The sequence below is a fragment of the Nyctereutes procyonoides genome, unplaced genomic scaffold, assembly GCF_905146905.1.
Source record: "Nyctereutes procyonoides isolate TBG_1078 unplaced genomic scaffold, NYPRO_anot_genome, whole genome shotgun sequence".
NCBI lineage: Eukaryota > Metazoa > Chordata > Mammalia > Carnivora > Canidae > Nyctereutes > Nyctereutes procyonoides.
In genome coordinates, this window is record NW_026575147.1 from 70,598 (window position 1) to 84,292 (window position 13,695).

The 13,695-nt window shown below is 49.7% G+C and overlaps 1 protein-coding gene across 2 annotated transcripts in view; it reads left to right on the forward strand.

The window, feature by feature from the left end:
• The window catches only part of TRABD2A (TraB domain containing 2A), a 50,869-nt gene extending 39,712 nt beyond the window's left edge, over positions 1-11,157 (forward strand). Inside the window, exons 5-7 of one of the 2 annotated variants that reach the window (XM_055312522.1) lie at positions 833-923; positions 8,437-8,703; positions 10,744-11,157. In XM_055312522.1, the coding sequence (XP_055168497.1) occupies positions 833-923; positions 8,437-8,703; positions 10,744-10,927 (542 nt within the window). In that variant the 3' untranslated portion in view covers positions 10,928-11,157. Of the gene's footprint in view, positions 1-832; positions 924-8,436; positions 8,704-10,743 lie in introns of those variants that run through there. The other variant, XM_055312523.1, reaches the window with a different exon arrangement.
• Positions 11,158-13,695: the final 2,538 nt, after the last annotated feature.

A 13,695-nucleotide genomic window follows, 5' to 3' on the forward strand; every position in this document is an offset into this window, starting at 1 on the left:
GTTTACTGCAATTTAATGAGCCATTGAGAACATTAAAGTGCCATACATTGTCACAGAGAAGGACATATGAGCCTGGAGGATCATGTCGGTTCTGATGCTCAGGATGGGGAGGGGCGCCTGGATGGTACAGTTGGTTCAGCATCTGATTCTTGATTTCAGCTCAGGTGTTGATCTCAGGCTCATGAGTTAGAGCCTTGTGTCAGGCTCCATGCTGAGTGTGGAGCCTACTTAAAAAAAAAAAAAAAAAAGCCCAAAATCTGAAACCAACCTGAAAGGAAAGAAGGTTAATCTCAAGGTCTACTTTTGGCCTTTAAAATGTTTAAGATGTCACTGTAAACTTCTCTGATCTTTGTGGGTTTTTTTTATTAAAAGGGAAAAAGTGAAATAAAATTCAGATTGAGGTTTCCAGGTGTGGTGGCTTCTGCTAAACGGAGGTTTTCACTGTGCACTTATCATTATGTATGGGGCAGAAGGGGGCTCGGGTCTCACAGGTGGTTTGCTTGTATAAATGAGGGGAATGGTCAGGATTGTTAACACTGCATTCAGAGGTGCAAGGTTGGGATTTGGTGTCTAGGCTGTCCCCTTACTGTGTGATTCTGGGCAGCGCACTGCACCCATCTGATCCTCTGTGTCCTCATCTCTGAATGCTGCTTATCCCTCCCTGCCTGCCTGGAGGGCGGTTGGGAGGCCTGACTGCCTCTCTGGAACTCTCCTGGTCTGGAGTAGGGACGGAGGGCTGGCGGGGTTACTTCTTTGTTCTGGGGTGTGTGTTTGGGGGTATGTTTAGTAATCACAGGAGCTGCCGTGTTTCTTATCATTTTTCTTACTCTAGGTCATTTCATGGGCAACAACACGGTGCTAGATGTCTTGCGGCGAGAAGGATATGAGGTAGAGCACGCCCCTGCTGGACGACCCATCAGCAAGTAATCTTCCTGTGCTTCTATCCTGGTTGGGAGACTCCCATGGGGCTGCCTGGGCACCAGGGTGGGCTGTCTCCTGGGACGCTCCAGAGGCCCCTGGCATGGCTATTACCATGTTCCTGGCCTGGCCCGCTCAATGGACACTTGGCACCCGGCTCTGCGGGCATCTTGTTGTGGTTGGGGCTGTGTCAGACATGAGGGAGGGGGTGCTGGCCAGGCACTTTGAGCCACAGAAGCCATCCTGGGTGTTTCCCCCACAGTCTTGGGGCAGAGAAGAAGGAGAAGAGAAGATTACTCCAGCAGCCCCAGGAAGGGTGATTAGGCTTAATGCTCAGTGCCTTCCCAGTGGGCATTTGGAGGTCTTGGGGAGGGAGACGGTGGAATCAATCATAATGTCAGGTCGGAGGGGCTGGAGGCACAGGCCACAACCATGCCTGTAAGACCCACCTTGGGGGCAGGAGCACAGCCCCTTCTCTCTCCCGGAGCTGCTTCTCCCCTGTGGACCCTTCCTTCCCCTTCTGTACTAGTCAGCTTGGGCTGCCATCACAAAATGTCACAGACTGGGCACTTGAACAATAAAAATGTATGTTCTTACAGTTCTGGAGGCCAGAAGTCCAAAATCAAGGTGTTGGTAGGTTTGGTTTCCCCAGAAATCTCTTTTTTTGGCTTCAGATGGCCGCCCCCTGTGTGCACACAATCCTAGTCTGTCACTGTTTTTAAATTTCCTCTTCTTAGAAGATTGGATCAGGGCTCACCCTAACAGCTTCATTTTACCTTAATCACCTCCTTAAAGGCCCTGCCTGCGAATACAGTCACATTCTGAGGAATTGGCTGTCAGGGATTCCACGCAGGAGTTCTGCTCAGAACACGAGCCATTCCTCGCCCCACTCCCTCCAGATGGTGGTCAGCAGCGCCCCCTCCTGGCTGAGATCTCAGCGGTGGTGAGGAGAGGGCGGGTCCCCTCTGGCGAGGGAGGGGGCAGAGAGAGGTCAGCGGTGGTGTCTGCGCAAGGCTGCCCTTCCCCAGGTGCCCCTTTCAACTCATGCTGTTGCAAGCCAGGGCCTCTCGCTTGGCCCTCACTCCAGAGGGTCCTCCCCAGCAGTCCGGATACCCCCCCCCCGGGGCGGGGCAGGGTCCTCCCAGGCTCCCTCCAAGTAGGCAGCCCTAGGTACACCCTCCGCTTGTCTCACCCCCGCCTCCCTTCATACCTATGTCCAGTACATCAGGAGTAACAGTTCTTTTTTTTTTTCTTAATTTTTTTTATTGGAGTTCAATTCGCCGACATCTAGCATAACACCCAGTGCTCATCCCACCAAGTGCCCCCCTCAGTCCCCATCACCCAGTGACCCCCCCCACCTCCCTTTCCACTACCCCTTGTTTGTTTCCCAGAGTTAGGTGTCTCTCATGTTTTGTCACCTCTCTGATATTTTCACTCATTTTCTCTCCTTCCCCTTTCTTCCCTTTCAGTAATAGGAGTAACAGTTCTTCAGCTCTTCTACTCTACAAAAGCCCTCACCTGAGACTTCTTATTTCTCACCTTCCTCACACCTCGGGCCTCCTCCATGAAAGCCTTGCTTGGATTTGCTCCTTTCCTTTCCTGTGGCTCTTGCCCTCTGGTCCGTTCTTTGCTTTCTGTGAGGCTAATCTTGCAAGTGCCCCTACTTCAGAATCCTTCAGTGGTTTCTTATTCTTTTCCAAAGTTTGGTTTCTTCGTGCTGATGCCTCGGCACCCAGACTCTGCCTTTTTTTCTTTTTCTTTTTTTAAAGATTTTATTTATTCGTGAGAGACACAGAGAGGCAGAGACACAGGCAGAGGCAGCTCCACATAGGGAACCTGATGTGGGACTCGATCCCGGGTCTCCAGGATCTTTTTTTTTTTTTTTTAATAATTTTTTATTGGTGTTCAATTTGCCAACATATAGAATTGCCAACATGTTGGCAGTGTTCATCCCATCAAGTGCCCCCCTCAGTGCCCGTCACCCAGTCACCCCAGCCCCTGCCCACCTCCCCTTCCACTACCCCTACTTCGTTTCCCAGAGTTAGGAGTCTCTCATGTTCTGTCTCCCGCTCTGATATTTGCCACTCATTTTTTCTCCTTTCCCCTTTATTCCCTTTCACTATTTTTTATATTCCCCAAATGAATCTGGGTCTCCAGGATCTTGCCCTGGGCTGAAGGCGGCGCTAAACCGCTGAGCCACCCGGCTGCCCCCCCCCCCCCGCTTTTTTAAAATTTAAAAACATTTTTTTTCTGCCTTTTTTTTTTTTCCAGCACAGGCTTCTTGCCTCAGAAAACCTCCTGTCCAGTTTGCTGTCTGTCCACTGTCCTCCTTGAGCCTGCCTCCTCCTCCCCTCCATCCCTGGAGGGACAACCCAACCCTTAGTGGTTCTCTGCTTGTTTCTGGGGGACCTGTGCTTCTGGAAGGTAGCGTGAGCTGGGCCTCTGGTCGCTTTTCAGCACCATCTCCCAGGCTGGCTGGGTTGGTGTCTGGCACACAGTCCCTGTGGGTGCTGAAGAGGACCCTGCTGGTGTGTGTGTGTACGTGTGTTATTGGTTAAGGATTATTCTCAGGCTTCCTACTTCTGATTCTAACCCTGATAACCTGCTTCAGGGAGGAAGTGAGGTCAGGAATCAATATTTTGAAAATCTCTCCGTGATTCCGGTGCATTGTGAGGGCTGAGAACCGGTGTGACATCCAGCTGGGCTGCTCTCATTTCCAGGGGGAGGCAAGAACATTTCTTGATCGATTGTCAGGTGGCAGCCAGGTTCACACGGACTCTCAGTTAACCCTTAAAGACAGCCCATGAGGAAGGTGTTTCTTCTCCTTTACTGATGGAGAAATAGAAAGATCACACAGCTAGTCAGAGCCTCGGTATGTACAGTTGGCTCCTTTACCTGCATGTCCCTTCTCTTTCTGCCCTTTCTTCTTCTACTTTTTACTTTCCAGATGCTTTGTCTTTTTGTTCATGCAGTTTCCTCTGCCAGGGATTCATTCCATCCCCGCCCCTAATTCTATAAGAATCTGTGAGGGACACCTGGGTGGCTCAGCGGTTTAGCGCCTGCCTTCGGTCCAGGGTGTGATCCCAGGAGTTCCGGGATCGAGTCCCACATCAGGCTCCCTGCATGGAGCCTGCTTCTCCCTCTCTGTGTCTCTCGTGAATAAGTAAATAAAATCTTAAAAAATTAATTAAAAAATCTATGAGATCCATCTTCTTCTCTGCTCCAGCCTGGGTCCACCCCCATGCATGAATTCTCAAGGGGTTTGGTGTGTGCCTCTGTGGTAGCTGTCCTGATGTCTGGCACACAGTATGTGCTGCATTAGGGTAGTGTCTATGAGTTTTCAGTGGTGAGCAGTACTCCTGGGGCAGGCCACGAGGGAGCAGGACATCTGGAAAGGAGCCTCTGTTCAGGGAGAAGAAGGGGTGAGGGCATAAGGGTCCAGAGTGGGGGAAATGCCCTCAGTGAAGGTGTTGGTGAGGGGCAGTGCAGTGGCTGGGGAGGCACTTGCTTCCTTTTTTCCCTCCTTAGCAGCCATGTGATAACCCTTGAGGGATGATTCTGGTAATATGATCTTGGGTCTGAGGCAGGCTGTGTGGGTGGGGGCAGGAAGCCTTCCAACAGGTGACCTAGCTTACTCCAGCCCTGCCAGCCTCTGGGGTCTTGGGGTGGACCAGTACTAAGTGGCCAGAGAAGGGCTGTATGTAGGAGTGAGGGGAGGGCTACTGGCAGCCTCTACCCTCCACCTGTCAGCAGGCTGGAATACACAGGAGATGCCCCTGGCTGTCAAGTTGCCTTTCCCTCTGCAGCTGAGAGGAAGGGACAGGAGTTTTGCTGGGCTGATCCCAAGGATTTAGCCAATCTCCTATCCCCACACCTCTTCCCAGGATAATGGATGCTCTATTAGGCTTTTAAATTTTTTTATTTTTTAATCCTTTTATTACTCTTTTTTAACAAACGGCCCCAGGGATAGGGGACCAGGGGAGGGGGTTGGAGGGGAAGCGAGGCCCCAGCCCCACAACCCCTCCCCACCCAAGGTTTTTAAATTTTTGTTTCTATTTTTGTTGCCACAACAAATTAGTATAAACTCTGACTTCAAGCAACAGAGATTATTTTACAGTTCTGTAGACCAGAAGTCTGACACAGGGCTCACTGGCTGAAATCAAGGTGTTAGTGGGGCTGCACTCCCTTCTGGAGCCCCTGGGGAGAATCTGTTTACTTGCCTTTTCCAGATGATAGAGGTTACTCACGTTTCTTGGTTTGCGACCCCTCCCTCCATCCTCAAAACCAGTGACCTTGCATCTCTGACCCTTCTGTGCTTGCACCTCCCACTGGGAAGAATGGAAAAGTCCTTTGGCTTTAAGGACCCATGTGATTGGATTGAGCTCACCCAGATAGTCTGGGGGTAATCTCCCATCTCAAAGTCCTATATCACACCCACAAAATCCCGTTTACCAGGAGAGTAAAAAATGAATTCCCAGGTTCTGGGGATTAGGTTCTGGGAGTCATTATTCTGCCTACCACAGATTCCAGTGAGGATCTGGTGAATGTCCCTTTGGCTACAGAGTGGTCCAGGGTTTTGGTCATCCTTGCTGGGGTCCATACAGTGTCATTCATCCCCACACAGAGGGACTGGGAGAGAGGGGCATGTACCTGGAAAGCTGTGTGCTTTCCGGTGTGTGCCCAGCTCAGTGTGAAGCATAGTGGGTAGTTTTAATCTTCACGGCAACCAGGTGAGATAGGTCAACTTCAGAGAAGCAGCAGAGGCTCCGAAAGGCTAATTATCTTGTCCTAGTTTTCAACCCTAGGCTCTTTCTTGGATACTACATGTCCTCCTGGTGGGTGTGTACTTAGGAGAGAGGCCATGCCAACCAGGGTGTTTCTTTCTTGGAGACTTCCATGGAGTAAGTAGATTATGTGAAATGCAGGCAGGGGGCAAGCAGTTTCTCAGCACAAGAGTCCTATCCTGTGGCCAAAATGACCATGGGCTTAGGCTTTATAAGTAATTAGAGGCTTCACTAAACTTTGGGAATTCAGATGGACCAAGACATGGTAACCTACACAACCTCAACCTGTGATGGGATATTTAGGCTAGCCCAAGAGCTCTGGGATGAACTGGGCTGTGTTTAGCAGCTGCGATTTTCTGTTCCTGGCAGAGAAGCAGCCAACCCTACTGCCTTAGGGACCTTTAAGCCTATGCCTGAGCCCTTATGAGCATTTGTCTGTAGGCTCTCTCCCAGGTGATTATAGTGACACTACTCGATATGTTCCATATTTTCTATAGTGACAATAGATTAGCTTCATAACCTGAAAAAAAAATCTTAATGATGAATGTTATTTGAAAATGGCACTGAATCCTTGTTGGGATCTAGGGCAAGGAAGTTTTTTTTCCTGGTCCTCAGTTTCCTCAATTGTAAAGTGGGTGTTATGATTCCCCAGGACATCTCAGCTGTGAAATAGGAGAAAAATAAAATCAGGAGAAGTAAAATTAATTTCTTTTGGATTAACACCCTCCCTGCCAAACACACACATACAAGGGTAATTAACTTGGTTCTCTTGGTTCTCAAGCCCTGGCCTTGGCTACCTGGAGTAACCAGGCTGAGGTCTTCTTGTGTCTGTTGTGAGCTGAACAGAACCAACGCTGTGATTTGTCCCACTGTGAGGATCCACTGCTTGAAGCCTTAAGAGCTGAGCCCTAGTGAATGAGTCCATGTTCTTTGCTAAGTAAAAGCAACAGACTTTTTTGAGTGCCTGGCTGTGTACCAGAGTCTGTTGGGGCTCTATGGAGCTCAAGGGTGACATAGACATGGTGTCTTCTGAAAGGCAGAGGGCCTGGGCATGGGATCTGTCTGACGTTCTGCTCCTGAGTCCTCCAGGAGGCCACCAGAATCTTGGAGAGTCTTAGGCGGGGACTCTTCCTCTCTAGGCCCCAGTTTCTTTGTTGGTATAATGAAGAGGTTCATCTAAGTAGTGTCACACGTGTCAGGCATGGTGCTGGGCTCTGGAGACAGTGATGAATCTGGCAGGTCCTGTTCTCCAGGGGCCTTTTAACTGTAACTATATGTTGCTGGGGTTCCCAGCCTCAAGTTCACAACAGGGGCCTTGCTTATTTCTTTGCCATTTGAGGAATTCCCTTCTTTTACCTTATTTTGCCCACCCTCTTTTCCTTTTTCATTTTCTATCTCTTATACCTCGTCCCTTCCTCACACAGGGCCATGAATACTGACGTCTCAGTTCTGTCAGGTTGTGGGTCAGAATTGAGTCCTGCTTCTGGCAGGTGGGCGGTTCGTCAAGGCTGAATCAGGGCAGAATCACCGAGGTCTTATATATATGCTGGTCTGCTGCACCTACATTGTTGGAAGATGCACATGGCACATCCACTGCTCCCTTTCCTCAGGTGGACGGCAGCCTCAGGGCCCTTACTGCAAACATCAGGAGACAACGGGGTTGACCTCTAGTAGCTGGGATTCTTCTCTTACTGACCCTTCTTCAACCCCAACTAAACCCTTGACAAAAGTCCTGTTGTGGGAAGAAACTTGGTCTTTCTAATGACTTGTTTCCCCGCCGGAAGAGATTCTTTGAGAGGGGCGGGGTGTGGAGGGAGGAGGCTGACTACCTTCACCTTTTGGGGAAAACGAGAAGCCAATCTGAGTTTCTCATCAGTTGTGAAAAACATTACTCCCTTTTGGAAGGATGGTTTATGGTGAGGCCTGGGGTAAGGGGGTTCAGAAGCCAGTCCTGAGAACACTAGCAGTCATTCAGGTGGGGGTGGAGCCGCTACAGCCTCATTCTGAGGAGAGCCTCACAAGGGTAGAGGAGGGATTCACGTGATTAAGGGCCTCTTCAATTGTCCTAAGGAAGTGGCATGTAAACATTTTTCATGTCGCTTTTTTTTTTTTTTGCTTTAGGTGCTTTATTTTTATTTTTTTTTATAAATTAATTTTTATTGGTGTTCAATTTGCCAACATACAGAATAACACCCAGTGCTCATCCCGTCAAGTGTCCCCCTCAGTGCCCATCACCCACTCACCCCCACCGCCGCCCTCCTCCCCTTCCACCACCTCTAGTTCGTTTCCCAGAGTTAGGAGTCTTTCATGTTCTGTTTCCCTTTCTGATATTTCCCACACATTTCTTCTCCCTTCCCTTATATTCCCTTTCGCTATTATTCATATTCCCCAAATGAATGAGAACATACACTGTTTGTCCTTTCAATGCTGTAATCTTCAGCGACTTTCTAGACAGTTGTGCCCCATTGTTAGGGACCCACTGATAACCGTATGCAATTAAAAAGGTATCTTTTATTTCCTCCCCAGGGCTGGGGGATTTGGAACGACTGTGGTGACAGGATATCAGGGAGAAATTAAGGCATCAAAGTGACCATTTCTGGAGGTGGCTTCGAGAACCCTCCCTAGCCAGCTTGAACTTTCACATCTACCTGTTGTGAGGCCCTGAGCCCTGAGGGCGAGGGGGGGGGCACCATGCTGTCCTTCAAATCCACCTTCCCTGCACCCCTGTTCACAGAGAGAAGAGTCCAACATCCTCCTCAGGGCCCGCCTCCGCGACCATCTTTGCCCCTGAAGAGCCCGCGGTGGAAGCACCGGCACCGGCACCGGAAGCTCCTGCGGCTGCGGCGCGCGCCCTGTTGCCTCCTCAGGTGTCCCCGCCCGGAAGTGCCGACCTAGGTGGCGAGGCAGAGCGGAAGTTCCGGAAGAAGCGGAGGCGGCCGCGCCCTCAGCGAAGGCAGCGGCTTCGGCAGTTCAGCGATCTGTGGGTCCGACTGGAGGAGAGGTGAGGCAGTGCTTTGGACTGGACTGGGCGGAGGGGACGTGCCCATCCCTGGCATCCATCACCCCGGCAATGCCCATCACACTGCCCCGGGGACGGGGGGTGGCCAAGGTTCTGGTGGGGATGAGCGCCCCGCCCCCCTCCCCTCGTGGACTGGCCTTAACTGCACGCCACAGCTTTGGGCACTGACTGGGCTTCTGTTCACTGTGATTTGATGAATCCAGATTGAAGGTGGTTGTTTCAAGCTAGAGTAAGGGCAACATGTTTATGTCTGTTAAAGAAAGGGTGGGGGGCAGTGTGGGCAGGCACGTTTGCCAGCCCTTCATTGCACATCAGGGATTTTGTAGTTCTGCAGAGCTGGAAGCAACCTTGTGGGAATGGGCTTGTTTAGCCCCCACATTTTGCAAGGAGTGCGGTGTCCACAGAATGCACTCTCAGAGACTCTTGGAAGGTACATCAGAGGTGGACAGAGGAGTCAGAGGTAATGCTCAGCCTGGTCTGGAGGCCATGTCTTCTGGAAGAACTACATCTGAGGGGCCTGGGATCCAGGATCCAGTGCAATTTAACTCAAATGTGTTGAGTCCCTTCTGTGTTCCTGCTTTTGTGTTGGGTGCTGTGGCTTTGGAGTAAACTAGACAGACAGGCATTAGCCCTATGGAGTTCACATTCTGGGGAGGAAGCCAGATTTTGAGTTGTCTGCCAAAGAAATGTAGGGTGCTGTGGGAAGGTGCTTGTGGGTGTGTTGGAGGTTACTATTTAGGGTGGGGGGCCCGATCAGAAAAGGCCTCATGGAGTGCAGGGACCTTTTGGCTGATGCTCAGTAGACACCTGACAAAAGTGGAGCCCAGTGAACAGAACTTTCGAGCCTGGATCAGGAGATTCAGGGATCCAGTGCCTCCATAGGTGCTTCATAATAAATTTTGAATGAGTAAACAACTGAGCAAGGAGTGAAGGAGTTCCAAGCAAATGGAACAATTTGAAGGCCTGGAAAGAGTGAGTATATTGAAGAAACCTAGATGAAGTAATTGTGGCTGGAGCCTAGGAAGTCCAGGGGAATACGGAGGGGTGAGGTGGGTACAGACAGGAAGTGGAGTGGAGTGACTGAGAATCTTATGTCTACAGAAACGAGCCATTAAAGGCTCCAAGCAGTCCTGCAATGTGCTGTGGGATTGGCATTAAAAAAAAATTTTTTTTAAAAAAGATTTTATCTATTTAGAGAAAGAGTGAGAGGGAGAGAGAATCTGAAGCAGACTCTGCTGAGCATGGAGCCCAACTTGGGGCTCAATCTCATGACGTCAAGATCATGACCTGAGCCAAAATCAAGTCACTCAACTATGCCACCCAGGCACCCCAGGGATTGGCATTTTTAAGTGGAGAGAAGCTGGCAGCCAAGTGGGACCTGGAGAACAGAGGCAGATCATGTTGGTATCCATGTTTATTTACACAGGGAGCCTGACAGAGGGTGGCTCTTCAACTGTCCTTGGTGGAGGAATAAATTGGCCTGTTCGGTACCTTTTCAGTCTGTACCATTTCCTTGCAAGATGGCCTAGAGTTGGATACTTTACAGCTGAGCTGAGCTGAAAGGTCCAGGTGGGCCTGAGATCATGGGCCCCTCAGCTCATACTGTCTTGACCTGGGATGTCTGCATGGTGTTCACACCAGACTGAGCCAGAGACCCTGAGATGGATGTGCCTCTATGTGTGGTCAGTGAGGAGGGTCCCTGCCTGAGATTGCCCAAAGGCTAATGATAAATAAATCTGAGTTGTGCCTTCTTATACCTAGAGTTTTCATAATCTTTGAGCCAAGAACCATGTAGCCCCGGGAGAGTTGTCCAATGTGCTGGCCTTAGCGCCTGTATTACTTGGATGTGTTGTAGCAGTAGTATCGAGGGACAGAGACATAGGAAGCCCATTACCATACTATGATCCATTCCTGTCTTTAAAGAAGGGAGATGAAAAGAAGCTGTGTGGGCCTTTGGGGGCCTTGGAGTATCCAGTGGCTCCTGCTGTGCTCTGAGATTCTGTGTTTTTCTTTCCCTCCTAGTGCTGTGGTGCCACAGCTCCAGGTCCCTGTTCTGGAGAGGTACATCTCTGCCGAGCTGCAGCTCCCTCACCATGGGCATTCCCACCACAGCCAGATGGTGGCTAGCAGTGCCTGTCTGTCTCTCTGGACTCCTGTGTTCTGGGTGCTGGTGCTGGCTTTCCAAACAGAGACACCCCTCCTGTAATGACTGGAGGAGTCACCCCTTGGACTTGAAGGATCGCTGTTCTGTACTCCACACTCTGCTCTGGCCTGGATAGGCCCAATCCAGGAAGAAGGACAGAATAAAAGTCAGTGTTGATTCTTCTCTTTCTAAGAAATGACTTTGGTTTATTCAGCAGTGCTTGGGGTAGGTGTACAGTTTTGTAACATAATGAATTGTATGAAAATAATTATAAATGAATTATATGAAAATGATTACTTTTCTGTGTAGACTTTTTCCCATAATGTGTATATATTATGCAAGTAACCCTTGCTTGCACCTTCTGTATGATCACTGCTTCCATCCTGGGCCCTACTCCTGGCCTACCTGCTACTTGGGATCCTGACCCTTTTCTCCTTCCTGCCCACTCCTGGTTCTGGATTCCTGGGGAATCAGCAGGTAATGGGACCTTTGTTTGCTTCTCTCTATTCAGGGTCTGGTGAAGAGGGTGCTTCCTGTACTCTGACAGGTGCTTTAGTTATGTGTATAATATATGAATATCTCACCAACATGCTGAAGGCTGGGTGAATGGGTATGCTTCGTCAAAGTGCTCTGTGAGAAAATGATTTCCAAATACTCCCTCTTCCTGTCATGTTATTTATTTATTATTTATATGTTTATATCTTTTACAAATAAAATCTTATGGGGAATCTATATAAAATGAGTAAGAGTAGAATTGTCTTTGGTTGAGTCTGAAATGGGAACTTTTAGCTGTGTCCTGCCCCCCTCTTGCCCCGTGGCAGGGTCTCCTTAGGGGCTTTTGAGCAGCTCACAGAAACCTGGAGGGTCTGCCCAGGACTTGTATGGAGCCAATAAGAAGTAGATGTGTTTGTTCCTAACCCGGCTTAGGCTAAGCTTGATTGCCTGGGCTTGCAGTGCTGTGATCTTCCCTTCCTAGACTTTCTCATGCATGCATTCTCAGTCATTTCCAGGGCCCAGAAGATTTTGGGGTCTACTTAAAGAGCAGTGTGATGGTACTCAGGATGTGAGTCCTCCACCTTTGTTCCATTCTGTACCGCCGGTAGTGCAGGGGTAGGAGGGCTAAACGTTCCCAGGTTCCCTTGCTACTGTGACTGAGATTCTCCTAATGAGATAGATTTACGTGACTTCGAAGGTGACAGGAGACCTTTTTCTTCAGGTGTGGTGGCAGTTGTGTGTAGGCTCCAGCAGGCCCAAGTTTGTGCAGTGGTCTGCCTCTGTGCTTTCCTGTCCAGTTGCCCACTCCACAAGTGTGGTACAGTTGGGAGGCTGGCAGTTTCCTGCAGCTCTCTGACATTGATCTTGGATTACAGCTGCTGTGGTGCCTGATGTCAACCTCTGATTTCCACAGCTGCAGCTTTTCTCATGGCCTAGTAAGCACACCTGTTCCTACTTGGAAGGCCAAGAGTAGTTTCGGATTCCTGCTCTGAACTCTGAGTAGAGGTGCCCTCTGCTTCTCCAGTCTGTTTTTAACTTTTTTTTTTTTTTAAAGATTTTATTTATACATGAGACACTGAGAGAGAGAGGCAGAAGGAGAAGCAGGCTCCATGTGGAGAGCCTGACATGGGACTCAATCCTGGGACTCCAGGATCACGCCCTGGGCCAAAGGCAGGCGCTAAACCACTGAGCCACCCAGGGATCCCTGTTTTTAACTTTGATTGGTATGGGGATGAAGGTGGAGGTAAATGGGGAAGGTAGGATTACTGTGTCTGACCCAGTTCTTCCAGATTTCTGTAGGGGGATGGTGTGGCTTTAGTCATTCTAGCTGGGTGATTCCCAGTTTCTTGGCTCATGTTATGGCTGAGGAGGCAAGCAGACCCTTGTTGGCAGGGCTGACACAAGATGTTTGCCTCAGTGCTGCTCTATTTTTCTTTCTCTCTTTGTGTGTGAGAGACTGCTCCATTTAAAAAAAAATTTTTATTTATTCATGAAAGACAGAGAGAGAGAGAGAGAGAGAGGCAGAGACACAAGCAGGCTCCATGCAGGGAGCCTGACGTGGGACTCGATCCCAGGACCCCAGGATCACGCTCTGGGCCAAAGGCAGGCGCTAAACCGCTGAGCCACCCAGGGATTCCCCTGAGGCTGCTCCATCGTAGTACTGGCCCAACAACCTCTGTCTTTAAGGTGGGACTAGCTTAGGTACACCTGGGTGGGTCTTGGCTGCTTTTCACACAGGCTCATTCTAGAGTGGAAGGGAAAATTCTGTTCTTGGGTGGGACCAACCTGCACTTTAGTGTAGCACAGCAGGCTCTCCTAAAGATTGTAGTATAGCCCCTGGGATGGGGGAACAGGCACCATGGTGAAGCTTTTGTTGCCCAGCTGTTTGCTTATCAGCCTCCCATGTGTTGGACTTTGAGCCTTAATCCGGTCTAGAAATGGAAGCACCTGGGGCCATGTTGACAGGAGCATACACCAGGCCTTTTATATTAGAGGAGGAAGGAAGCCCATGTGGATAACGCATTGCTGAGTTCTGACTCACTCAGCTTACCCTCTTCACTCCCCCCAAGTTATTGATGGGAAGCTGTCTGGCTCTCACCTGGGGGTGGGGAGCAGGTTTAAGAGCTGAGTGCTGAACTCACTGCTGTTTTCACAGCAGATCTTGAATTACCAACAGGAAGAAACACTCAAACACTTTATTTTAGGTTAGAAAAGCCACACTACCTTTAATTCAGATCTGAAGTAAAGCTGTTTTGCTCACATATAAGTGAGCAGACCTTTGTCCTCCATCAGGAAAGATCTCTGGCCTGGTTCTTTTTTTGGGAGGTGGCAACTTT